Below are 25,022 nucleotides of genomic sequence, written 5' to 3' on the forward strand. Positions count from 1 at the left end.
TCAGGCTTTGGCTGCGCTGACCTCAGGTGATTCCTGGGCTGAGAAGGAGACCTAGATGAAACAGCTCCTTTCATTACTCACAAGCCAGCAGCTCTGCGTGCAGCAGTCATGGCTTTTCCTCAGCCATTTGTTTTACTTAGAAATGTTTCTCAAGCTTAGTTTTCTCCTTCCTTTTTTAAATTGCAGCATTCAAGAAAGAGGAAAAGCTGCTAGGGTTTGCAAAATGTTCCCAGCCAGAACCACGTAACCAGACCGCTCCTGCAAAGGTTAGGCGATCCGGTCTTGCCTGAACTTGTTCATAACTTTCATTGGCATGAGGAGAAGGGGGTGTCTGTGTGTGCATGTATCTTGCATACATAGCTACTATCCAGGCAGAGGGATGTCAAAAGGGCATAGTGGGGACTGACCACAAGAATGCTGACACTAGAATTGATGGACAGTAGTCAAAATACTATAAAGACCATGAATCCTCACACAATGGTACAAATGAGTATCACTTTGTACCGACAGGGAAACAGAAGCACAAAGTGGTTAGGTGACTGGCCCAAGTTGACACAGTTAGGAGCAGAACTCCGTTATTCCTGGGTTGCACGTGGGGTCCACCAGATGCCGCTTCTTAGCTGGAGGCACAGAATGAACTCTGCCAGGGTAGGAAGTGCCTCAGTCTCTGTGCAGTGTCATCCTTATATATTGTGTGTAGGGGGAAAAGCCACTGTGTCCTGGGGGACTTCGTTCTGAGCAACATGCTGAAGGTCTCATGCTGCCAGAATTAAAACATCCTTGAAATTTCTAAAAACTGTAGAGGATCATTTCCTAACTCCAGAAGTGTTGCATCCACCACAGGGAACCCTGTATTGGACCCTGTCGTGACAGATAAGGAGGGATTGGTCGTAGAACTAAAAATTAGTGATTGTGTACATGCAAGTGTTCATGACTGAACTATTCTGTTTGCACATTACTGGTCTGGACTTTACATTTGTTAAAATACACTTGGTGCTTTGAAAGAACCAATTTCACCATGCTGAAAACCATTACAAGCAAAATGAGCTGGGAGAAGGAATTGAAAGTGAAAGAAAATTGGGAATTGTTTAAGAATATTTCCCTACCTGCTCAAAAAGCCACAATTGAGAAAAGGCTATGGTGGTTAAAATAGCAACCTGGCTTAGCGAGGAAATGAAAGCAGCTATAAAATGTATAGATATACAAGTAAAATGTGGGGAAAAAAGTTGATAGCAGTGAATATAAACTAGAATCTAGGAACTGATGCCAAAAGGATACCAGGAGAAATCTATAGCTCGTATTGTTAAGGACAATAAGAAACAATTTCCATTTACCAAGGATCATGGTGGATTCTCCATCACTGATAAATTTTAAATTAAAATTGAATGTTTTTCTAAAAGATATATGCTCTAGGAATTATTTTGGGGAAGTTCTGTGTCCTGCTTTGTATATACTAGATAGTCACAGTGGTCCCTTCTGTCTTTGGAATCCATGAATGTATAAATCTATTAATTCTTTAAGTGTAGTAGGAACAAAAGGAACCCTAATAATGGTATGAGTCTGTTCCTAGATGGGAATGGTAGAATTGTCAATAACAATGCTGAAAAGGCAGGACTGTTCAATACATATTTCTGTTCTGCATTTGAGAAAAAGCCAGATGATATATTCGTCATATGATGCTGATGAAATACTTTCCATTCCAACAGTAATTCAGTATGATGTTACACAGCATCTTCTCAAGTTAGACATTTTTTAAATAATCAGGTCTGGATAACTTGCATCCAAGAATTTTAAAGGAGCTGACTGACTCAGGTGCCTTGTGGATTATTAATATTGATGTTCAATAAAAGTCTTGAAACACTGGGGAAGGTCCAGAGGTCTTGGAGAAACTAATGTTGTGCCAGTATTTAATATGGCTAAACTGGACAACCCAGGTAATTATACGGATACTAGGCGGACACAGATCCCAGATAACTTAATGGAATGGCTGATATGGGACTCGATTTAGTAAAGAATTGAAGGAGGGTAATATAATTTATGCCAGTCAACATGGGTTTATGGAAAATAGATCTTTGATGCTGTTGCCTAAAGGGGTGATGTGATCCTTGGATGTATTTACAGGGGAGTCTCAAGTAGGAGTAAGGACATCATTTTACCTCTGTATTTGGCACTTGATGTGGCCACTTCTGGAACCCTGTGTCCCATTCGGGTGTTCAAGAAATCCCTTGCAGGATTGGGAGATATTTCATATTGCCAGGTCATCTTAAATTAGTGGAATAAAGTAGCAATGGACACATTCCTGTTCCTGGCCTTTGGCGTGCCGATTGGCTGGAAGAAAGCTGCTTGTGTGCTGCAACCAATTAGACTAGAGAAAGGGGATTTTTTTAAATGTACAAGAACATCGCTCCCATCAGTCCCCGCTCCCCACATATAAACCAAACAAACCAGTATCCCAAACAGAGGTCTGACATGCGAGAGGCTCAATGAAATCCAGTAAGGGCATGGCTGTTGCTACTGATTTTGCACAGAAGGTACCCAGATACTATGATGAAGGGCGGCAGGATAAAACGCTAAGAAAGATCAATCGATAGAGCTTTTGTTAATAAAAAGCAAAATAGCTCCTGTCCCTGGTCCCTCCCAGTGCCAGAGACCAAATGTTTCCTATCTGAATAAGCAGAGCTACTCTGCCTGAAACTACCATTGTCTTTAATTTCCTGGGACCTGCTTGCTGCTATTATCCAGCAGAGAATGTAATTGTATAATCTCACCTACAGTGCTGCACTCTCTCTCTAAATAAAAGCCTGTTGCAGAACTGTGATTTATAACGCCAGCCTCAAGAGGATGAATCTGGCTTTATGCTGCAAGTTTGACTCCTGTTTGTCCTACATTAAATCACTGCTGTTTTGCTTCTATATCACCTTTGCTGTATTAAAGAAATTCAAAGTAGGTAAGTAGATAGATTACCTATCTATCTATCTATCTGTCTGGACAGGTAGTTATTTTATCTAATCTATTTGGTTCTATGGCTCTTATTGCCATAGTACCTAAACTCTGACATCGCAGATCTCTGTTGTTGCAGAAGGAAAACAGCCCCTTTCCTTGCTCTTTTCATTGGAGAAAGTTGTCTTTAAACTGTATTACATTAAGCGGAATTTTTTCCCATTTGAAGATAGTTCCTTTAGTACAGAGACTAGAAGTAAAAATGTCAAGTGCATAGCACTTGATTCAGCCACTAAAGAAGTACTCAGACTCAGAGAAACACAGCACACTCTGAGGACAACTTTTGGGGCTACAGCAGATGAATCAGTAGGTTTCTTCTGGACGAGGATTCTTGTTCCAGAGCTGGCAGTCTTATAGATGTGCCTGTTTTTGTCTTTAAACTGTAAATCAGGTCTTTTTATTTTTCAGGAACTATTACAGATAAAGAGATGGGGAAAATCAGGGGTCCAGGCCTAGGTCCCATTTTATCCAAATACCTCCGAATTCAGGTAAATGGTTCTGGTGTAGGCTCTTTTCCCCTGACATCTACAAGAATATGGTTGCAAACTGTCAGTAGATGGAGAGTTATACCAACCTACCATGGCTCTCATTTAGTTTGGAGGAATCTCCTATGGCATCTTTGTACACAGAACTGACTCAAAGCATGTAACGAGGAGGAAATGGGGCACTTTGTATGTATGTATTAGCATCAACAATACTCACTGCTGTAGTATCTAAATGTCTTCATGCCCCTCTGTTCTCTGAAACATGGCGAAGGGATAGAAACTGTTCAACTGGGCCCCCAAGTTCGATTCAAAACACTTTTCTCTCCTGAAGAAATTTGTTCTGCTCAGTGACAGGTTTCAGAGTAACAGCCGTGTTAGTCTGTATTCGCAAAAAGAAAAGGAGTACTTGTGGCACCTTAGAGACTAACCAATTTATTTGAGCATAAGCTTTCGTGAGATGAAGTGAGCTGTAGCTCACGAAAGCTCATGCTCAAATAAATTGGTTAGTCTCTAAGGTGCCACAAGTACTCCTTTTCGTTCTGCTCAGTGGCATTTTAAGTTCTTTGCAGAGCACAGTGCAGCAGAGAAGCTGTCAGCCCGTGTCATATCACTACCTCTCAACACTTACCCTTTCCAACACCTCCAAGCTGCAGATTTCAAGTCTGCAACTTGGAGGGACCAGCAGGACTGTTTGCAAGCAGGATGTTGTAAATAATCACTTTGCTCTTGACAAGTTATTAAGGTGATAAATACACATGTAAATGCAGGAAGTATCACTGATAAAGTGGGTTGACAAATCTGCCCCACTATCTCCTACCCCTTACAGTAAATGAGAGGCTTACTAAATACCTGCAAAGGTTTGGGATAGGTCCTGAGCTCTAGTCTAGCAGCAAATCTCTGTTGGATAATATGAACCGCAGTTCATTTTTGTGAGGGATCTTTATTGAACTCGATTTTGAAGTTATGCCTAGAACATATACTCTCCCATTTTCAGCACATGTAAATCTAAACATCTAATAAAGGCGAGAGCTGTTTTACATAGAGATGGCACTTTGGTTGCCTTTTAATGATGGTGTTTTGAGATCACTTATTGTACAGCACTTTGTCTCATCCAGAAAAGAACACTTAAAATGATTACTAAAATCTTGTCTTTTAATCTTTAAAAATAATCTTTCTGAACTGCATATAAACTCAGCTAGATAGCAGAGTATAGCTACATACTGCCAGACTGCACAAAGCACAGAACTAAACAGACCAAAAAAGAAAAGCAACGTTGTCCTAGTGATAATGCTTTGCACTCTCAGCTTTCCATTACTCAATATCTTCAGAGCATCATAACAACACTGGGCCTGATTCTCTTTTGTTGGTACCATTCTGTCAGTGCAAAGGGGTCTGTCAGTGGGCTGTGCTCACTGGCAGCCCCCTTTTACACAACCGGTGCAGTACAAAGCACCCATGCCCCACAGTGCAGCTGAGAACAAGGCCCGTTCAGTGCTATGTACTGCGTCCAAATGCGCAGTATCAATGTCACTTGTCAATACTTCCTGCCCAGTTCGGGCCCAATCCAAAGCCCACTGAAATCAATGAGAGCCTTTGCACTGACTTTACTGGGTGCTGGATCAGGCCCCAGGTTTCCAGTCGTGCAAATCTCTAGTGAGTGAAACACAAAGAAAAGTTCATATGCTATTGCGACAAGTTCGAGGAAGAAACTCGGTGGGACCAGTGACATATGGGACTTACTTGCACAGCTCAATCCTTTAAAATTCAAGTGGATTTACTCTGTCATTTTTAAATTACTTAATCACTTGTCTTGACTTTTAATCTTTGATAATGCAGGCATTTGAATTTTCCTCTATTTAGCTCTGCCCACAGACAGATTTGAGGTCTGTCAGGGAAAATCCATATTCTCAAACCTTATAAGAAGAAAAGGTGGGGAAAGATACATTCCACTATTTATCTATATTTATTTATCCACTATCTTCACGGATTTGTTCCATCTTTTTATTTGTTTATTTTAATTTATTGCATGATCCTGCTTAAAATGCAGAGTCACATTTACGCATACAAATTTAGCTCCACGTTCGCACCATGGAAAAACTCTTCCGCCACTCATTAATGGTAATTTAATTTTTTAAAATTGCAAATCTGTGATCTGAAATTATAATATAGTGGTGCAGTTGTTCTGCAGGGCACTCAAAAATGGAGACTCAGAGCAAACTTGTTTGCATAATAGCAGCTGCTGTGCATGTCTGGATTTTGTATGTGTGTCTGTTAGCTGCAGATTTCTTCCCTTAGATCTACAGGAAGACAAGGATTCTGATTAAGTGAGGCCCTGAAAACTTGTCTGCAGCAACTTAGGGCTGTTGCTGTGGAAGCTTTAATCCCTCTTTGATATATTAAAAATCACAGGATTTTTACTAATGTGAGGAGCACATTTCATTTTCCCTTTTCAGCTGTCCAGACCGCAGTGTGGAACTAGCACTTACGAGCTCCCTCCTATGAGCTTGGAAAAAGAATGATCCCACCTAGGCCCCTCCAAACGTTTTCTGTCCCTTCTGCACAGAAACGAGCCCTTTGGAAACTTTCCTGCAGTATGAATAATTTGGGAATGCTTAGGTGTCTGTTCAGCAGATCCTGCTGGGGTGGACCTATGTTCCTTGCTCTGGGTTAACACATGATTTCAAGGAGACACATATTTGATGGATGTATGACTTTGCCAGAAGAACTTGATAATGTAGGAGATTTATTAAAGCATTACACAAAGTGTGCTCTCTGTCACAAATTAGACAACTCTTCTGCATCCCTGCTGTAGAGTATTTCTCTTTGAAGGCCTTGGGGTTCTGTCAGACATAAAAATAAATGTGGGAAGGAGTCTTGTCTCTAGCAGAATTGGGAGCACTAAGGGGCAAGGGGTTTAATTAACCAGGAGGGAGGTTGGTACTGGCCACTCCTAGAAGCATGAAACAAATGCGGTTTGAATCAAAGTAATGACTTTGCATAAAATGGAAAATTATTAATGCAAGAAATACCATGAAACTGACCCTCGATGCAATTTAAAGTAATTGTTGTTTTCAGGTTTCTTTTTGCCTCAATGGCACTTTTCTTGTAACTGGTTTCAGAGTAACAGCCGTGTTAGTCGTGTTGGTCTGTATTTCCACGGTATGCATCCAATGAAGTGAGCTGTAGCTCATGAAAACTCATGCTCAAATAAATTGGTTAGTCTCTAAGGTGCCACAAGTCCTCCTTTTCTTTTTTCTTGTAACTGAAACTAAAATAACCAGGTCTGGAGTTTAACTGCTCTCAGCCTATTTCTAAGTGTTGTTTGTTTTCGGCCATTAAAAACTGGAATATTTATACTGCTAAATTCTTGCCATCAGAGGTTGTTGTTTGTTGTATATATTACAGAATGTCGATGCTATTCGCTCTGTTCCTAAGCTATCCTAAGACTGTTGGCAGAGATGCTGTCACAGTGACTAATCGTTATTCTCTCTCTCTCTAACCATCTCACCTTTGTCACGTGCCCATTATCAGAGTATTTAGGCACCATGTCACTGCCGGTCTGTGTCATAGCTGGTCAGCATGCTGGTTTCCTGGTGCCACTGGCACGTGTACTGTATTGTTCACTTGCATTTGACTGACCTGAGGACCTAGCAGGTCCTTCACTCTTCAACACTGTCCTAAATATTCTTGGGGGAGGGGAAACAGCCCTTAAGTTGCTAACCCGGGAAGAGTTCATACCTGGGAAGCGTATTGTATTGTGGAGCAGTTAGTGCCTCACATGGAACTTGGGCCTGTGGGTGACTGGGGTCTCTCTTCTTTAAGTCCACAAATCTTTTATTGCCACTTCCTGAGAGGTTGAGGGCTGTTATCAAACAAAACAGAGCGTTTGCTCTTGAAAGCAGTATGTTTGGATTGGTTTGGGGGGGGGGGGTTGTTTTTTTAACACCTATGGAACTAATTTGGGCCTTTTCCCTGCCAGTGGAGCTTAGTTCCAGGAACAGTCAACCTCCCAGATTTTCAGAGTATTGGGCAAGGTTTATCTGAGACTACCACTAAAAAAAGGAGAGAAGGAGAATCAGAATTCCTATGCTAGCTCAGACCAAGGTCCATCTAGTCCAGTATGCTGTTTCTGGCAGTGGACAGCACCAGATGCTTCAGAGGAAGGCATAAAAGCTCTAATGCACAATTATCTGCTAATTTGCCCATAGGTTTCAGAGTAGCAGCCGTGTTAGTCTGTATTCGCAAAAAGAAAAGGAGGACTTGTGGCACCTTAGAGACTAATAAATTGGTTAGTCTCTAAGGTGCCACAAGTCCTCCTTTTCTTTTTGCCCATAGAGGAAGTTTTGCCCTAACCCTATGCAGTTATTGGTTTACTTATTTCCTGGAGCATTAGGTTTTATATCCCGTATACATTTTTATCCTATCTTAAGTACAGCAATTATGGATGTTCCAGTTGTTCATATAAATGTCTAATCCTTTGTTATTAAATCTCCCCTGGGATGGAAATCTTTCTTTCCCTTTAATAGTTTGTGTTGCCATTCTCTGAACCTTTTCCATTTCTGCTCTATCTTCATGGAGCTGGGCAACCAGGACTGAATGCAGCATTCAAGATGAAATTGTACCATTTATCTCTGTATCTGATGGCTTTACAATATTTCCAGGATTAAACTCTGTTCCTCAGCCTTGGTGAAAGCCCTGTGAAATGTTCTCTGAATGAGTTATTTACTAAGGGTTTCCTCCTCTCGCATCCCATGATTGATGTTTATCAAGGGGACTGATAAATCTCATTCAAGTTTTGGTTCTCTCTGCTGTCCAGTAAGAATGTTTTGATTGTTGCCTCACCAGGTTTTGCTCTTCCTTCACAGAGTCGGAAACACGCGAGCAAAGTCAGACTTTACTACATGCTACATCCCATAGACGGAGGCTGCCCGGCCAAGAAGCTCCGATCAGAAAACGTGAGTATGTTTCAGAGCCTTATTCTGCGCTGCTTTGTGAATTGGCGCCCCTGTGCAAAGGCATGTACTCCTGTAACAGCTTCAGAGGTAAGAGTTGGGGTAGCTGAAATGCTGAGTTACTTGAAACAATTTTCCATAAATGATACAGAAAATATGACCTGCCAGTAATTGAACTTTTAGTTTTTACTTGGTCGTTTCTAAAACAGAGAGACCTCACAACACACCTATAGTGTGCATTCAGAGCCAGATCACGCTGCCTGACACCTTTAGCTTGTTGGCTGGTGAACTGCAGTGGAAACGACTGAAAGGATGATGACTACGTGGATGATGGCACTTTCAGTCTAGTTCCCTTTGAATTTAGGGTAGTAAAACCTGCTCTTTAATTGTGATGGTTAAAGTTCTGTAACTGTTCCACCGTCAGTCTGGATTGAAGTCCTTTCGGGTTCCATACATTCAGATGATATTTGTGTACAACTTTCTCACGCCAGGGGAAAAAACATCAGGGAGAGAACAAGTGATAGCAGAGGGAAGCACTGTGTGAGAGAGGCAGCTAGAGAGAGATTCATGGGGGAGAGTAACTAGTCAAATGAAAACGAGGAAGGAAGAAATACACGTCAGTGAGCAATTTCCATTCTAGTGTGTCCTGTAACCCTTATTCCACTCTCCCTTATGGCCTTTGAATGGATGAACTTCAGTTTCTTGGCAATTATCTGCGTACTTGGCTGTGACAGCTTCTCTCTTTGCCCATCTCAAGATCCTTTCACTTAGGTCCATTTTGATTTGCCCTCATTGCTATCTCTCTCTTTCTAGTTTAGATCACTGGGCACAAACAGTTCGGTGTGGGAGATTTAATATTCATGGGAGCTGGGCAGCAAAAGCCATGGACATCACACTAAAAATATTTCTTCCTGTGAAACAATCCGTTCTTCAGATCTGGGTCTTGTTGAAAGCGCCCTCCTGGGGTCTCTCACATCATCCCTTGGTGCCTCCAACCTGCTTTCTGATTCCATCCTAACCCTTCCCTGCACATTGCTCAGCATCCAGGTGCTCACCCTTTTTGCTTCTGAAGCCCATTTGACTTCCTGTTTTCTCCTGCTCATAAGAAACCAGCCTGACTTTGCTCTGACAGCTCTGTGCCTGCCCTTGTCCTACACACCCCGTAAGTCTATATGCTCTGTGTCTATGTAATACATCATATCCCCCATCTGTCCATTAGGTGATCGCCATGTGATAATTTTGCTTCCCTTATGTATCCTTTGGCTCTTCTAAGCTCAGAGTGTTGTTCCTGCACAACAGAACTTGTTTGTCTGTTATGATTGTCCTCTCCCAGGCCTTCCAAGGAGGAATATGCTTGTCCCTGCTCAGATATTATCCAGTCCTTTGTATCCATGTGTAACCACAGAGTTGAGATATTTAGACCGTCTCTTGAAGGCAGCTTGATAACATCATTACCGTGTCGAGGACACAGCTGTATCCCGCTCATTTCAGCTTGATGGTAGTGTTACTGATGTCACGGCATAGTGACTTTGTTGGATCATATTAAAGAAGTTCTGTATTAAAATCACAAATGAGTTTGGTTCCCCATAGTTTAAATTCCAGGGTATTACTAATTAAGAGGTCTCTTGGTTTTTGGTGCTGTTTCTCTCCCTCTCTGTGTGAAACTTGCAAGCTGCTAATTGTGTTAGTACATTCTAAGACAGAGTCTGTTCTCAAAGCAATTCACAGAGAGAGACTCAAAGCAATACTCTGTAACAACAGAAACAGCACCCAGAGACTCCCTGCCCTTTTGTTGTATTAACAATTGTGATTAAAATAGAGATAGAGATGTATGTGGATGGATGCTTGGTGTGGATAACAACTGAATGATCAGGGAGGTGCCAGCCTAAGAATCCAGTGTCCATCGGCTGAAGAAGGGGTCAAGTGGAAATAACCAGAGGAAACACCCCCCCCCCCCCCGAGGGCAGACTGGAATCCACCCAACAGCCTCAACGATGGGAGAACCAAAGAACAAGATAACATCTAGCAGCACGGAGCCATCAGGAATGTGCTATCTGCTGATTGATTCAGCAACAGCATGATGAAGCAATTCCCATAGACTGGCATAGGAAGAAATTCCTATAAAAATGGACTCTAGAAAGTGAGAACTTTGGGGTCTGATTCTGCAAACCAACTTCCAGGAGCATCAGATGAGCATCTGACAAGGCCCTGCTCCCTCCTCATGTCCAGGCCACCTGGCCAGTGGCTTGGCATGAGCAACTCTAAGGCTGGTAACTATGATAACAACCTTGCAGAACCTGTGTGTGTGTGTTTGTATGAATGAATGTGTGAATAAATATGAGATTGAATGGAATGTTATAGCTATAACTAACTGCTTACTATGATTCTTTCTGTATTCACAATAAATGTGGTATTTTGCCTTTTTCCCTTTAATAAGATCCTGCTGGTTTTTATTTTATTGGTATAACAACTTTAATGAATATTAAAAATGCAGTTATTTGAGTATGATATTACTGGAGCCCAGTTATGTTTCTCTGTAAAAACATACGTTACCAAAAAGGGTACCTTGGCCTCCTTGCAGAGAAAATGGTCTATTTGTGTGACTCTAGAGAATCATAGAATATCAGGGTTGGAAGGGACCTCAGGAGGTCATCTAGTCCAACCCCCTGCTAAAAGCAGGACCAGTCCCCTATTAAATCATCCCAGCCAGGGCTTTGTCAAGCCTCACCTTAAAAACCTCAAAGGAAGGAGATTCCACCACCTCCCTAGGTAACGCATTCCAGTGTTTCACCACCCTCCTAGTGAAAAAGTTTTTCCTAATATTCAACCTACACCTCCCCCACTGCAACTTGAGACCATTACTCCTTGTTCTGTCATCTGCTACCACTGAACAGTCTAGATCCATCCTTTTTGGGACCCCCTTTCAGGTAGTTGAAAGCAGCTATCAAATCCCCCCTCATTCTTCTCTTCTGCAGACTAAACAATCCCAGTTCCCTCAGCCTCTCCTCATAAGTCATGTGTTCCAGTCCCCTAATCATTTTTGTTGCCCTCCGCTGGACTCTTTCCAATTTTTCCGCATCCTTCTTGTAATGTGGGGACCAAAACTGGACACAGTACTCCAGATGAGGCCTCACCAATGTCGAATAGAGGGGAACGATCACGTCCCTCGATCTGCTGGCAATGCCCCTACTTATACATCCCAAAATGCCATTGGCCTTCTTGGCAACAAGGGCACACTGTTGACTCATATCCAGCTTCTCGCCCACTGTAACCCCTAGGTCCTTTTCTGCAGAACTGCTGCCGAGCCATTCGGTCCCTAGTCTGTAGCGGTGCATTGGATTCTTCCGTCCTAAGTGCAGGACTCTGCACTTGTCCTTGTTGAACCTCATTAGATTTCTTTTGGCCCAATCCTCCAATTTGTCTAGGTCCCTCTGTATCCTATCCCTACCCTCCAGCGTATCTACCACTCCTCCCAGTTTAGTGTCATCTGCAAACTTGCTGAGGGTGCAATCCACACCATCCTCCAGATCATTTATGAAGATATTGAACAAAACCAGCCTCAGGACCGACCTTTGGGGCACTCCGCTCAATACCGGCTGCCAACTAGACATGGAGCCATTGATCACTACCCGTTGAGCCCAACAATCTAGCCAGCTTTCTATCCACTTTAAAGTCCATTCATCCAGCCCATACTTCTTTAACTTGCTGACAAGAATACTGTGGGAGACCGTGTCAAAAGCTTTGCTAAAGTCAAGGAACAACACATCCACCGCTTTCCCCTCATCCACAGAGCCAGTTATCTCGTCATAGAAGGCAATTAGATTAGTCAGGCATGACTTGCCCTTGGTGAATCCATGCTGACGGTTCCTGATCACTTTCCTCTCCTCTAAGTGCTTCAGAATTGATTCCTTGAGGACCTGCTCCATGATTTTTCCAGGGACTGAGGTGAGGCTGACTGGCCTGTAGTTCCCAGGATCATCCTCCTTCCCTTTTTCAAAGATGGGCACTACGTTAGCCTTTCTCCAGTTGTCCGGGACTTCCCCTGATTGCCATGAGTTTTCAAAGATAATGGCCAATGGCTCTGCAATCACATTACCAACTCCTTTTGCACTCTCGGATGCAGCGCATCCGGCCCCATGGACTTGTGCACGTCCAGCTTTTCTAAATTGTCCCGAACCGCTTCTTTCTCCACAGAGGGCTGGTCACCTCCTCCCCATGCTGTGCTGCCCAGTGCAGTAGTCGGGGAGCTGACCTTGTTCGTGAAGACAGACAGAGTCAAAAACAGCATTGAGTACATTAGCTTTTTCCACATCCTCTGTCACTAGGTTGCCTCCCTCATTCAATAAGGGGTCCACACTTTCCTTGACTTCCTTCTTGTTGCTAACATACCTGAAGAAACTCTTCTTGTTACTCTTAACATCTCTGGCTAGCTGCAACTCCAGGTGTGATTTGGCCTTCCTGATTTCACTCCTGCATGCCCGAGCAATATTTTTATACTCATCCCTGGTCATATGTCCAATCTTCCACTTCTTGTAAGCTTCTTTTTTGTGTTTGAGATCAGCAAGGATTTCACTGTTAAGCCAAGCTGGTCGCCTGCCATATTTACTGTTCTTTCTACACATCGGGATGGTTTGTCCCTGTAACCTCAATAAGGATTCTTGAAAATACAGCCAGCTCTCCTGGACTCCTTTCCCCCTCATGTTATTCTCCTAGGGGACCCTGCCCATCAGTTCCCTGAAGCAGTCAAAGTCTGCTTTTCTGAAGTCCAGGGTCCGTATTGTGCTGCTCTCCTTTCTTCCCTGTGTCAGGATCCTGAACTCGACCATCTCATGGTCACTGCCGCCCAGGTTCCCATCCACTTTGGCTTACCCTACTAATTCTTCCTGGTTTGTGAGCAGCAGGTCAAGAAGAGCTCTGCCCCAAGTTGGTTCCTCCAGCACTTGCACCAGGAAATTGTCCCCTACATTTTCCAAAAACTTCCTGGAGTGTATCCTACCTCTTGTAATTATGAAAGTAAATGCTTGGTCTTCCAGATGATACGAAGGGAAAAGGTTTCAAGGAAGCAACGTCTGTTTCAGCTTTACATCTCTGATGACATAGGCCTTTCCAACTGTACATGATCAACATCATTTTCCAGCTGACCTTTAAATAATGTGGAGGATAATATTTGCCATTATCTGATGCTTATGAAAATATGCTCCATTCCTTAAGCAGCCATTAAACCTTCATCCGAAAAAGCACTGAATTTACACAACCCAATTATTAGGCAGCCTTTTGTTTTAATTTTTTTTGTAAAACAAACCTGGTGTCTTTGGCATACTGAGTGGTCATTGACCTTTTCTTTTAAATGTGCGCTTCACATTTCAGCTGAAAGTAATTCGAGAAGGTCGCAGGCTGGGACTAGGTCACAATTTGAGAAGGTCACAGGCTCTGAAATTTAAAGTCAATCATGACTTGACTTGGCAAATTTAGTTTTCATCCGGATTTCCCCGTCACCTGTAAATAGGGAATGGGCCCCGTTTAAGACTGACAGAGACGATGGAATCTTTTTGTATGCTTTGGGGCAGAGGTTGGGATGGGGAGAAATCCATTCGTACTTTCTTCCTGGTCCCGTTTGTACTATTAGGTACAGTTAAGAAGTATGGCAGGCAGCCCTAGTCGGCGACTACGCTTATTGAAGGGGCGGAGAGATGCTATTAAGACATGAATTGCCTGAGGAAGCATAAGAAATGAGATCAAAACATATTGCAAAGAGCACCATATGCCTTGTAAGGAATGCTACAGACAGTGAAACAAGGGAGCTGAAATGGTTGGTATCTATGAAAGAAGCATAAAGGATAGAGGCTGCTTTTTTTTTTTTTTTTTTTTTTGAAGCTCAGATTGTGAACTAGCAGATAACTTATCAGTACATCACTTTTTTGTATTCTACATATTTTTTATAGTTCCTGGTGAAAGCTTTAATATATGCTTTAACTCATGTGGAATAATTACACAGAAATTAAAGAAAAATGCTCTGTTTGAAAGCCTAAATACTTCTAATAATGTGCATATCTTGTGCAACGCTTTTAACTGAAATTTCCATCTAGCTATAAACTGCTTGGCGTAAAGGAATTAGTGTTGGGTGACTACAATTTCTTCTTTAGCAGCAATAGAGACAGGAAGAGCAGAGATGTTGCCATCCTGAGTTACCACACTCTACAGGGTTTCTAAAGCAAGGTCCCTGTGTGTATCCCCCTCCATTCCTGTCTGAGCGGAATCCTCTTGTTAGTTCATCACATGGCACAAAGTAGTCATGCATAATGCATCCCTCATAGGGGTTGTCATTTTTGAGGTTAGTCTACTGCAGTTGTGAGCTGTCGGGCTGCTACCTCCATAACTGGAGGCAAGAAAGTCCCTGCAACCTGCAATTGTGCTTGGACATGGCTAAGGCATGATCCCATCATTTTCTTGAAAACACACACCCGTGTCGTTAAATGATAAAATGTCCAAATGAACTGGTGCCTGAATTGGTGTCCTAGCTGTGATGATTAGATGCATCTCATGGATATTGCTAAGAGGTCCAGGGTTCTTTCTCATGGTTGGACTCCTTAATAATCACACATGTGATATAAACTTTCTGCATGGGGTTTACAAAAGTACTTAAGTGACATATTAGCATGAAGCTTATACTTAAGCATTGCCTTTTTGTTCTGTTTTTGTTTTTTTGTTCTGTCTTTGAACAGTGCCTAGCACTGTGGGGTCTTGGGCCATGACTGGGGCACTTACACTACAATAATATAAATAATAATAATAAGTTGTATTGACTTTCAGTTGTGTCCCTACATTACTTAGGCATTTTTGGGGGGAGGGACAAAAAGTCTCTCTCTCTCTCCTGAACACATGAGGGGGGATGGGGTAGGATTGCATGTTACAAAATCAGCTTTCCTTCTAGAATTCTTTTCTTAAATGATGATGAAAATATTATTTGGGTGGCAACCAACCATACTCAGCTGACTTACAAAACTGCTGGTTTGTCTGTGGGAAAATGACTTAATAAACTTTTATTTTAACAGTGGGTAGGTGCTGGTAGTTGTCAGCTTCAGGCTCAAGCTGTGGATCCATCCTCTCACAGGAAGAGTTCAGAGGTCAGGGTAGAAGGCTGGGCTGGAACCCGGGTCCAGTTGTCAGAGGAAGTTTCTGTCTCTCTCCTGGTGGTGGGAGCCAGCGTGGATGGCATCAGATGAGCAGACAAAGACTAACCCAGGACTGGGAACATTATTAAATCCAAGAAGTGTTGACCTGAGAGTCAACAGGCTTTACACCCAGGAGACCCACAACTTGTGGGGGGGGGGAGAAGAGAAGCCAATTAAAGGCAGTGACCAATGCCCCCTTCCTCATCACTCTCTGGGTTTTATACTCTGTCCATGGAAAACTACCCAGACTGTCTGTAGCAGCCCTTTCTGTTTTAGCCTGAACAATATCAGCTTGTAAATAAAGCAGCTATGGACACAGCCTCAGAACATGCTCAAGTGTCCTGTTCTGATAATGGACACTGCAGTTGACACCATGTTCCTCCGTGATGCTGCTTTGGGAAAGGGAGACCGGCACACTCAGAATTCTAGGTCCCAGTTCGTTAGTCCATAAGGTAGGACAGGTCTGTTGGTTCCTGGCATAGGGTGATTTACCCATTTAACAGGGAGCAGGGTCTGGTGTACATGAGATTCATCAGCTGCCTCCCAGTCCCAACTGGGTTTAAGAGGAGGCACCTGGGCTGTATGAAAAGGAGACAGATAATGTCAGGGGAGAGCTGCCTAAGGAGGAGAGGAGAGACTTGGAGACAGGAAAGCGGCAGGGGAGAGCTGCTGGAGACAGAGAAGGGTGGGGGGCTGCCGGATGAGGAGAGGAGAGAGGCAGGAGCCATACAGAAGAGCTGGATCAGAGAGCTGCTGGGGAGAACAAAAGGTGAAGCATGTTATTGGTGAGGACTGGCCCCGGCTGGGGAAACCCACTGAGTCCTAGGAGAGCTCATGCAGAGGCTCCTGGGGACATGAAGAGCCAGCCTAGTTAAGGAAAGCTGAGTCCAAAACAAGAGGGTTGATGCTGGAGGGTGGCTACCAGCAGCAGGGGTTGGATTCACAGCCAGCGATGCCTGGGTATGTAGAGTGCTGTGGGAAGCCCCCTTGCAGCAGGCCTAAGTGGAGGGTTGTGGGAAATGGAGCCTAAGGAGAAGGGGTTGGTCCTGGAGGGAGGTTTCCCTGAGCAGGAGTAGGACTCTCAGGTGAGGAGGCCTATGGGGTGGATCAGTGCAGGGAGCCCTTGTTCAGGGGACCTGACCTGGGCCATGGGAGAAGAGGAGCTATGGGAAAGAAGTGGATCTGGGAACGCTCACGTGGATGGCAGAGAGAGCGAGGCCCTGGAACAGGGTCCAAGAGTGGCACCAGGCTGGAGACAGATTCTTGGGAGGCTGAGCTGGAAATGATGTCCCTGCCAGGGGTAGGGATAACTGTTGCGAGTCTGTTGTCCTTTAGGGTTTGTGGAAGACTGGTTTTATCCTGAGGGTTCTGCAGATTATTTCCTGTGTACCTGAATAAATTATGCCCAAGACTGGGGTTTCAAATGGACACAGACTGTGAAGGGGAAACTGAGGCAGGCATACTGGTGGTGCCATGGCCTGTCACAGGGATCCACTCAAGGTGAGGCTGCCCTGCTACAGTTCCAGTGCTACAATAGTGCTAACTAGATCTGAGTTTACTCTCATTTGGTAACTGACCCTTTTGCACCAGGGGCGTGGTCTCTGTGTGAGATTCTTGCTGCTGTGCATTCCCTTGCTCCTAGAGAATACGGTGACCTGACCTGTGGCTTGGAAGTTGGACATAGAGGTTCAGCCATAGCAAAGTCATGGGTCCACATGGGTCTCACACACCGATGTTCTAGGATCGGCAAGTGCAGAGTTCAGTCTCCCTGCATGGCGTGTTGGCCCTTCTAGCAGGTGGTACGATAAACTTGGAGAAGGTTCTGAGCTGTTTCAGGTGTGCGACTTTGATTCTGGAGGCAAGGGAGGGGACTGAAAGTGGAAAAAACTGGCCGTCTGGAATGAAGAGCGAAAAGCCTATGAGTGAGCCAAAAGCTGGCTACCAATTTGAAAGCTGATTTCCCGGCTGCACCTTTCCTAGCTGGGGGAATCAAGGAATAATTCCCACAAGCTCCATCATCTCTGTTCCCCTTTCAAGCCATGAAACAAAGAAACAGAGACATTGAAAAGACTCGTTCCTTTCAGTATATTCTCCAGTGCTTTGTGGGAAGCCTGGAAGCTACGTCTTTGACTGAAACCAAAAGTGGGGCTCCAAGCTCTGAGCCTAAGGGCAAATCCATTATTTCCCTCCTGAATTGGGAGTGAGCTGTGCCACTGTCCGAGCTGTGGAACTTGGATTATTTTATTTTGTGGACTTTGGCCCTTAGTTTAAGATTGTTTGTTCCAAGTAACGTGCTGGCTGTAAGAGATTCTGAGGTGCAACACATCTTTCAGCACCAGATACAAATCACCATAAATCAGCACTTGCATTTTGCTTAGATGATGATCGAAGCACAGGCTGAAACGAAGGCGATCCAACCCTTACACTTAGCATTATGGAAAATAGCTTTTTACCAGCAGCGCTTTCTTGATACACAGAAATGAACGCCTATTTAAGACACTTCTCATTGCTTTTGGTGCTATGTTTTGTATTGTTATATTTCATGGAGTCATATTATCTTTTATTCTTAGTGAAACCCAGAAATGAAGACAGGAGGTTCACATTGATTGAATAAACTTCTTTGTTTTTTCCCTAACATTGCTTAAGGGACGTCCGGCAAAGGCCTGCAGCTGCATAGTCTCTTGTAAGGATTGTACCATTTAGCAACTTGTTAACAGGCTTCTGAATAACTAAAATTAATTCTGTTGGATGTACAAGATTCATTTTGAAGTTTATAATGTTATTAAAAGAAGGCTTATGAATTAGCACTGTGGCTAGGCATGAATACAAAATCACAGGAAGATGAATGGTCTTGTCATTGGGGAAAGTGTAACAGAATGAAATCTCAAGTAATCTTTCCGGGGTTAGAAATAAAATACATTCTGCTCTCAATTTATGCAAGGGTGACAGGGCTCATGCATGGAGACAAAGCGCTTTGTGATGAGTTCCTTTCTGGTGGGATTATTTAATCTTTGGGCTGGCAAAACCAATTTGGATTTCGTGAAACAGCAAAGTATGGCTCCCTCTGGAAAGGGGGATATTTTCAGGGTCAGTAGCTGAAGGTCACGTTAAACTCTGCTCATCATGTCAGAGCTTTGCAGGTCTTACCCATCAGGACTCGGGCAGAGGGGTGTACACTCTGAAATCTGTCACTTAGGGGGAGTGTACACCTTGAAATTTTTTTCAAATTAAAGGGTGAAAATATTCCTTTTAAGATGGCTCAGGTCTGTGTTGCAACATGTATATAATAATTAGGCTCCTATTCTGGGTACTTGCTCAGTCCCATTTTGCATTGCTGGCTTTTTGCTTTGCATTTTTATTTCAGTGGGGATCCAGAAGACAGCCGTGAGCACTGATGGTGTTTCAGACAGGGCCAGTGAAAATACAAGTAAAGGCACTCATTGGTGGGTTGAACTTTCAGCTTCGAGTGAGAAGTTACAGAATCCACCTCCATTGGGCCCCACCCAGAGCTGCAAACTCTCATGATTTTATCACCAATCTTACAATATATAAGGTTTTTTTCTTGAAGCCCCAGCTCCTGGAAATGTTGTGACATGAGAATCTCAGATTCAGGTAAACTAAGCTTCTAGTCTTCATGGTTGTAGAGAAAAGCTGGAAAATGTGACCCTGAGTACCCCAAAGGTTCAAAACCCAGAAAGCAAGGACAAATGAACCACAAGTTTCTAAATCTCACAATCTTTAAGCCAATTTCAAGATTTTGGGGCCTGACTTGAGATTTTTTAACAGTACGGGTTGGCTATAGTACAACACAACGTCTTCCAGAGAGGGTCCAATGACTGGACCCTCACAGGAATCCATGTTTTTAAAACCACTTTACAAAGAAGTATGGCAGCCTAGAAACTCAAGAGGTTGTCAAGGAGACAAGATAGCTGCCTAGAGGGAAGACCCTTCCTGCTACCAAGGCTGGCATGACAGCTTCCAACAGAGCCCAGCGCCTTTCAGAACTGGTATTGGCTCTAAGCTACTGCCCATAATGGGAGATGTCGTTGACTTTGAGGAAAGGGCTAAGCAGCAGAAACTGGAGTAGACAGCATGCTGATGTAGCGTTGAATTTGCAGGCCAGAGTCAAGCAGCTGGAGTGATGGGATCTCTAAAACCAGTGATGTGGAGAATGGTGAAATGGAGTCCTTGAGAACCTGGAGGACGGAAGTAGTCTCTGTTAGCACAGAGTATCACTAAGGAGACTCATCTGAGAGCAGCAGATGAAGGGGTAAACGGCAGGGCCCCCAAAGAGCTTTCTTTCTCCACTCCCACTCTTGCAGCATGTGGAATTGCTGCAGGGACAAAATTCTAAAATTACAAAATCCAGCAACCTCCTGTTAGGAAAAGCTAGGGAGCCAATAGGTATCTCCTCCCAAGGCTGTGAAATCCACCTATTCCAGGATTTATCAACTGAGGCTGTGAAAAGAAATGGGAGGAGTAAAGGAAGAAGTGAGGAAAAATAATACAAGGCCTTATTTGCACAAAACGTGTACCAGTTAAATAAACTGATTTTAGTTAAGCTGGTTCCACCCCTTGTGTAGACGACATTTGGGTTTAAGAGTAGTTTACTGCAGTTCAGCTTAACTTTGTCCCCAATTGACTTATGCTAAACTGCAATAAGCCACATAAAGTGAAATCCAGTGTGTCCACACAAAGGTTTGTTCCTGTTCAGCAGAATTGGTTTAAACTCACACCTTAGTTTGAAGCACTGCAACTCTCTGTGTAGACAAGACACTAGATGGGTGTTTCAATATACCCAAACAGTGGTGCTGGTCTCTCCTCTGCCTTCATTCTCAGAAGACGATCTCCGGAACAGTGGCAGTGCCTTACTGTGAGCAGGCCAGCCGGTGTGGGGGGTGCACGTGTCTGTGTGGATGTGGGTGTGTTTCACCCTTGCTGATGTGAGTTGTACATCCTGGAATCAGAGGAGCAGCCCTGTTAGTCTGTATTCACAAAAAGAAAAGGAGTACTTGTGGCACCTTAGAAACTAGCCCATTTATTGGAGCATGAGCTTTCGTGAGCTACAGCTCACTTCATCGGATGCATACCGTGGAAACTGCAGCAGACTTTATATACACACAGAGACCATGAAACAATACCTCCTCCCACCCCACTGTCCTGCTGGTAATAGCTTATCTAAAGTGATCATCAAGTTGGGCCATTTCCAGCACAAATCCAGGTTTTCTCACCCTCCACCCACCCCACACACAAATTCACTTTGTGCTGGAAATGGCCCAACTTGATGATCACTTTAGATAAGCTATTACCAGCAGGACAGTGGGGTGGGAGGAGGAATTGTTTCATATTCTCTGTGTGTATATAAAGTCTGCTGCAGTTTCCACGGTATGCATCCGATGAAGTGAGCTGTAGCTCACGAAAGCTCATGCTCAAATAAATTGGTTAGTCTCTAAGGTGCCACAAGTACTCCTTTTCTTTTTGTACATCCTGGAAGGGGCAGGCTGCCTTTCCTGAAGCAGGATGTCACCTCTGCAGAGCACCTAAACTCCCCTGGCCTGCATTCCTTCCTAAACCCAGCCTCTGGCAAGGCAGTCCATTGGAACGTTGCCAAAATCCCAGACTGGCTTATTCATAGCATTTGTCCAGGTTGTCTTGATATACAAGGAATGTTATTTTACCAGTTGGATACACAATCCTATCATAGGTTTCAGAGTAGCAGTCGTGTTAGTCTGTATCCACAAAAAGAAAAGGAGTACTTTTGGCACCTTAGAGACTAACCAATTTATTTGAGCATAAGCTTTCGTGAGATACAGCTCACTTCATCGGATGCATTCAGTGGAAAATACAGTGAGGAGATTTATATACACAGAGAACATGAAAAAATGGGTGTTATCATACACACTGTAAGGAGAGTGATCACTTAAGATTTGCTATTACCAGCTGGAGAGCGGAGTGGGGGGGCTGGGGGAGAAACCTTTTGTAGTGATAATCAAGGTGGGCAATTTCCAGCAGTTAACAGGAATGTCCGAGGAGCAGTGGGGGGTGGGGGAATAAACATAATCCTATCATAGAATCCTCGAATATCAGGGTTGGAAGGGACCTCAGGAGGTCATCTAGTCCAACCCCATGCTCAAAGCAGGACCAATCCCCAACTAAATCACCCCAGCCAGGGCTTTGTCAAGCCTGACCTTAAAAACCTCAAAGGAAGGAGATTCCACCACATCCCTAGGTAACGCATTCCAGTGCGTCACCACCCTCCTAGTGAAAAAGTTTTTTCTAATATCCAACCTAAACCTCCCTCACTGCAACTTGAGACCATTACTCCTCGTTCTGTCATCTGCCACCACTGAGAATAGTCTAGATCCATCCTCTTTGGAACGCCCTTTCAGGTAGTTGAAAGCAGCTATCAAATCCCCCCTCATTCTTCTCTTCCACAGACTAAACAATCCCAGTTCCCTCAGCCTCTCCTCGTAAGTCATGAGTTCCAGACCCCTAATCATTTTTGTTGCCCTTCGCTGGACTCTCTCCAATTTATCCACATCCTTCTTGTAGTGTGGGGCCCAAAACTGGACACAGTACTCCAGATGAGGCCTCACCAATGTCGAATAGAGGGGGACGATTACGTCCCTTGATCTGCTCGCTGTGCCCCTACTTATACATCCCAAAATGCCATTGGCCTTCTTGGCAACAAGGGCACACTGCTGACTCATATCCAGCTTCTCGTCCACTGTCACCCCTAGGTCCTTTTCTGCAGAACTGCTGCCGAGCCATTCGGTCCCTATCTGTAGCGGTGCATTGGATTCTTCCGTCCTAAGTGCAGGACTCTGCACTTGTCCTTGTTGAACCTCATCAGATTTCTTTTGGCCCAATCCTCTAATTTGTCTAGGTCCCTCTGTATCCTATCCCTACCCTCCAGCATATCATCTTCATGTCACTGAACCAATGGTGAAAGGAACCTGGATCAGGTCCGTCTAGCCCATCTGTTTACACACACAACCATCTCCTGACAAAGTGACAAAAGGAATAATTATCCCTCAGGGTTAGAGCAAGCCTCTGAGCATCTGGACACTTTTTTTGTGCAGGGAATTTACCCTTATGGAGGAAATAAAGAAGGCAATGCTACTGACAAAATGCTGCAGACTTGTATATTTAATTAATAATGCTTTAGCCAAAACATTTCCCCTACTGCTGGTGCTTATTAGCATTATAAACATAAGAAAAATGGATAGAGGAAATTAACAGGGAAGGTGTGTTTACATTATGCATGGATGTTGAGACTTTCAAAGTCAACTAGGGATTTAGCTATACAACTCCCATTTGAAATTAATGGGAGCTGTGTGACTGAATTCCCCAGTAGGCTTTGAAACTCTCAACCAAAAACTTTAGTGGCCAGTTTAAAAAAAAAAAAAAAAAAAGTTTGTGATCTGAGAATCCATGAAAAAGAAAGCGCTGACGTTGTGAATACAGTGTAAGTTAGATGCCTACAGTTTGAGGTGGTTTTTTAAACTCCATGCCATTTGTGAAAGCGGGTTGAAATGAAACAATGTCACTGAAGCACAGAGGCAAGCTCGGCCAGGTACTATCTTTTATTGGACACCATATCACCCCTGGGCAAACACTTTTCACAGAACATTTACTCCATATCTTATCTCTCAGTCCTCATCCTCAAAGGAAAATGGCACAACGCCATGAAAAGACGAGCCTGGAAACTTAAATTCATAAGTTCGCTAGAAGCTAAAAATTGTGGTCTTAATAAAGATACTGGATTTATGGTTTATTACAACAATCTGTAACACACTAAGCCCCCTTTTTTTGGTCCTGTGACTGCAGAGGTGTTAATGGACCACTTTTGGTCCTTTAGAATGTGTTAACTACTTGTGCTAAACTATCTTTTCCACCTCCTATTTAGCTGTGACACTTTGAGTACCTTCTCCAGACCTGAAGCTCTGTGTGGCTCAAAAGCTTCTCTTTCACCAACAGAAGTTGGTCCAATAAAAGATATTCCCTCCCCAACCTTGTCTCTAATATGCCGGGACCAACACGCCTACAACAACACTGCAAACAACTTAAAGCATAGGGCAGACACACATGCACACAGACCCAAGTTCATAAACACCTCAGTGTATAAGGTTGTCAGACAAGAGCTCAAGGGGTGGTTCTTTATCTATTGCAGCCACTGATGATCAATGAATTCTGAGCATTTTTCACTGTGCACTTGACTTTCAAGTAATTCCTCTTCGAATACATGTAAAATATCTTGAATCCCACTTAACAGAAGTGTGAATTGCACTCAGAGTAGAAAATATACTTCTGTGGGATTTCCCCTAGGGGCTACAACTGATTTAGATTAATTAAAGTGAAGTGATGAAGTGAGCTGGAGCTCACGAAAGTTTATGCTCAAATAAATTTGTTCGTCTCTACGGTGCCACAAGTCCTCCTGTTCTTTTTGCGGATACAGACTAACATGGCTGCTCCTCCGAAACCTGCAGGAGGGAGATGCTCGCCTGCTGATATAGCTACCGCCCCGCAGAGGTGGTGGTTTAATTATGCCGACAGGAGAGCGCACTCTTGTCGGCACAGAGCGGCCGCACAGCAGACCTTCCAGCCGCGGAGCTGCAGCGGTACAGCTGTGCCCCAGTAAGGGCTGTAGTGTGGACATAGTCCCTTTCCCAATGGCTCTTTGTGATGAAAAGGAAGCTGATAGATGGTCTAGGTGTGAGCTGCACAAACACATTGCTGTTCCCTGCTGCTGTCGTTCCTCTTACCTGATTCACAAGTGTCTGGATGGACAGTGAACGTTTCTAGTGTTGAAAATGGACATGCTTTTTTGCTGTTGTAGCTGGTTGTGACAAAATGCACATGCTGCTGGCTTACTGGCTGTAGATGGAAACGTAGTCATTTACAGTAGGTGTCCAACATCCCGAGTTTCCCTACAACACAAACTTAAATATTCTAGCAAAACCACCAGCACTGCATGGCAAAGATATTGCAAGGAGGAATTCATCATCTGAATTTAATCAGTGCATAATGCCAGTAGGTCTGGATAGAACAGAACTGCATGGCTCTTGAAAATGACTGATTTATATTTTGGTCACGCTTTGCTTGACAAGAAGTGAGCTAGAAGCTAGTCTAGCAAGATGTGTTGTGTGGAGGGGCATGCTGGCTGGGACAGAAATGGAGAGGTCTCCCATTAAACCCTTTTGAAAAGCACTGGGATCCCTATTTAGGTTAATTAATAAACTCTGCACATTCTCATGCCTTTAACAATACTATTAATGGGTCATTGTGGTGTACTTGCAGCAGTAAATATTTCTGCCAGGCAAGAGAACTACACCCAGTGGGAACATAGCAACTTAAAAATAACTCTCTTATTGAATGCTGCAGTCACTCTTTCTTCTGTTAATGCTATTCCA

General features: G+C 43.7%; 1 protein-coding gene across 4 annotated transcripts in view; it reads left to right on the forward strand.

Annotated features, from left to right (window-relative positions):
• ZMAT4 (zinc finger matrin-type 4) overlaps positions 1 to 25,022 on the forward strand; it is a 198,704-nt gene that overhangs the window by 98,219 nt on the left and 75,463 nt on the right. For all 4 annotated transcript variants that reach the window (XM_084615387.1, XM_084615389.1, XM_084615386.1 and 1 more), the window contains exon 3: positions 8,351 to 8,440. In XM_084615387.1, coding sequence (XP_084471513.1) covers positions 8,351 to 8,440 — 90 coding nt within the window. The remainder of the gene's footprint in view (positions 1 to 8,350; positions 8,441 to 25,022) is intronic.

The sequence above is a fragment of the Lepidochelys olivacea genome (assembly GCF_965140295.1).
Source record: "Lepidochelys olivacea isolate rLepOli2 genome assembly, chromosome: 26".
NCBI lineage: Eukaryota > Metazoa > Chordata > Testudines > Cheloniidae > Lepidochelys > Lepidochelys olivacea.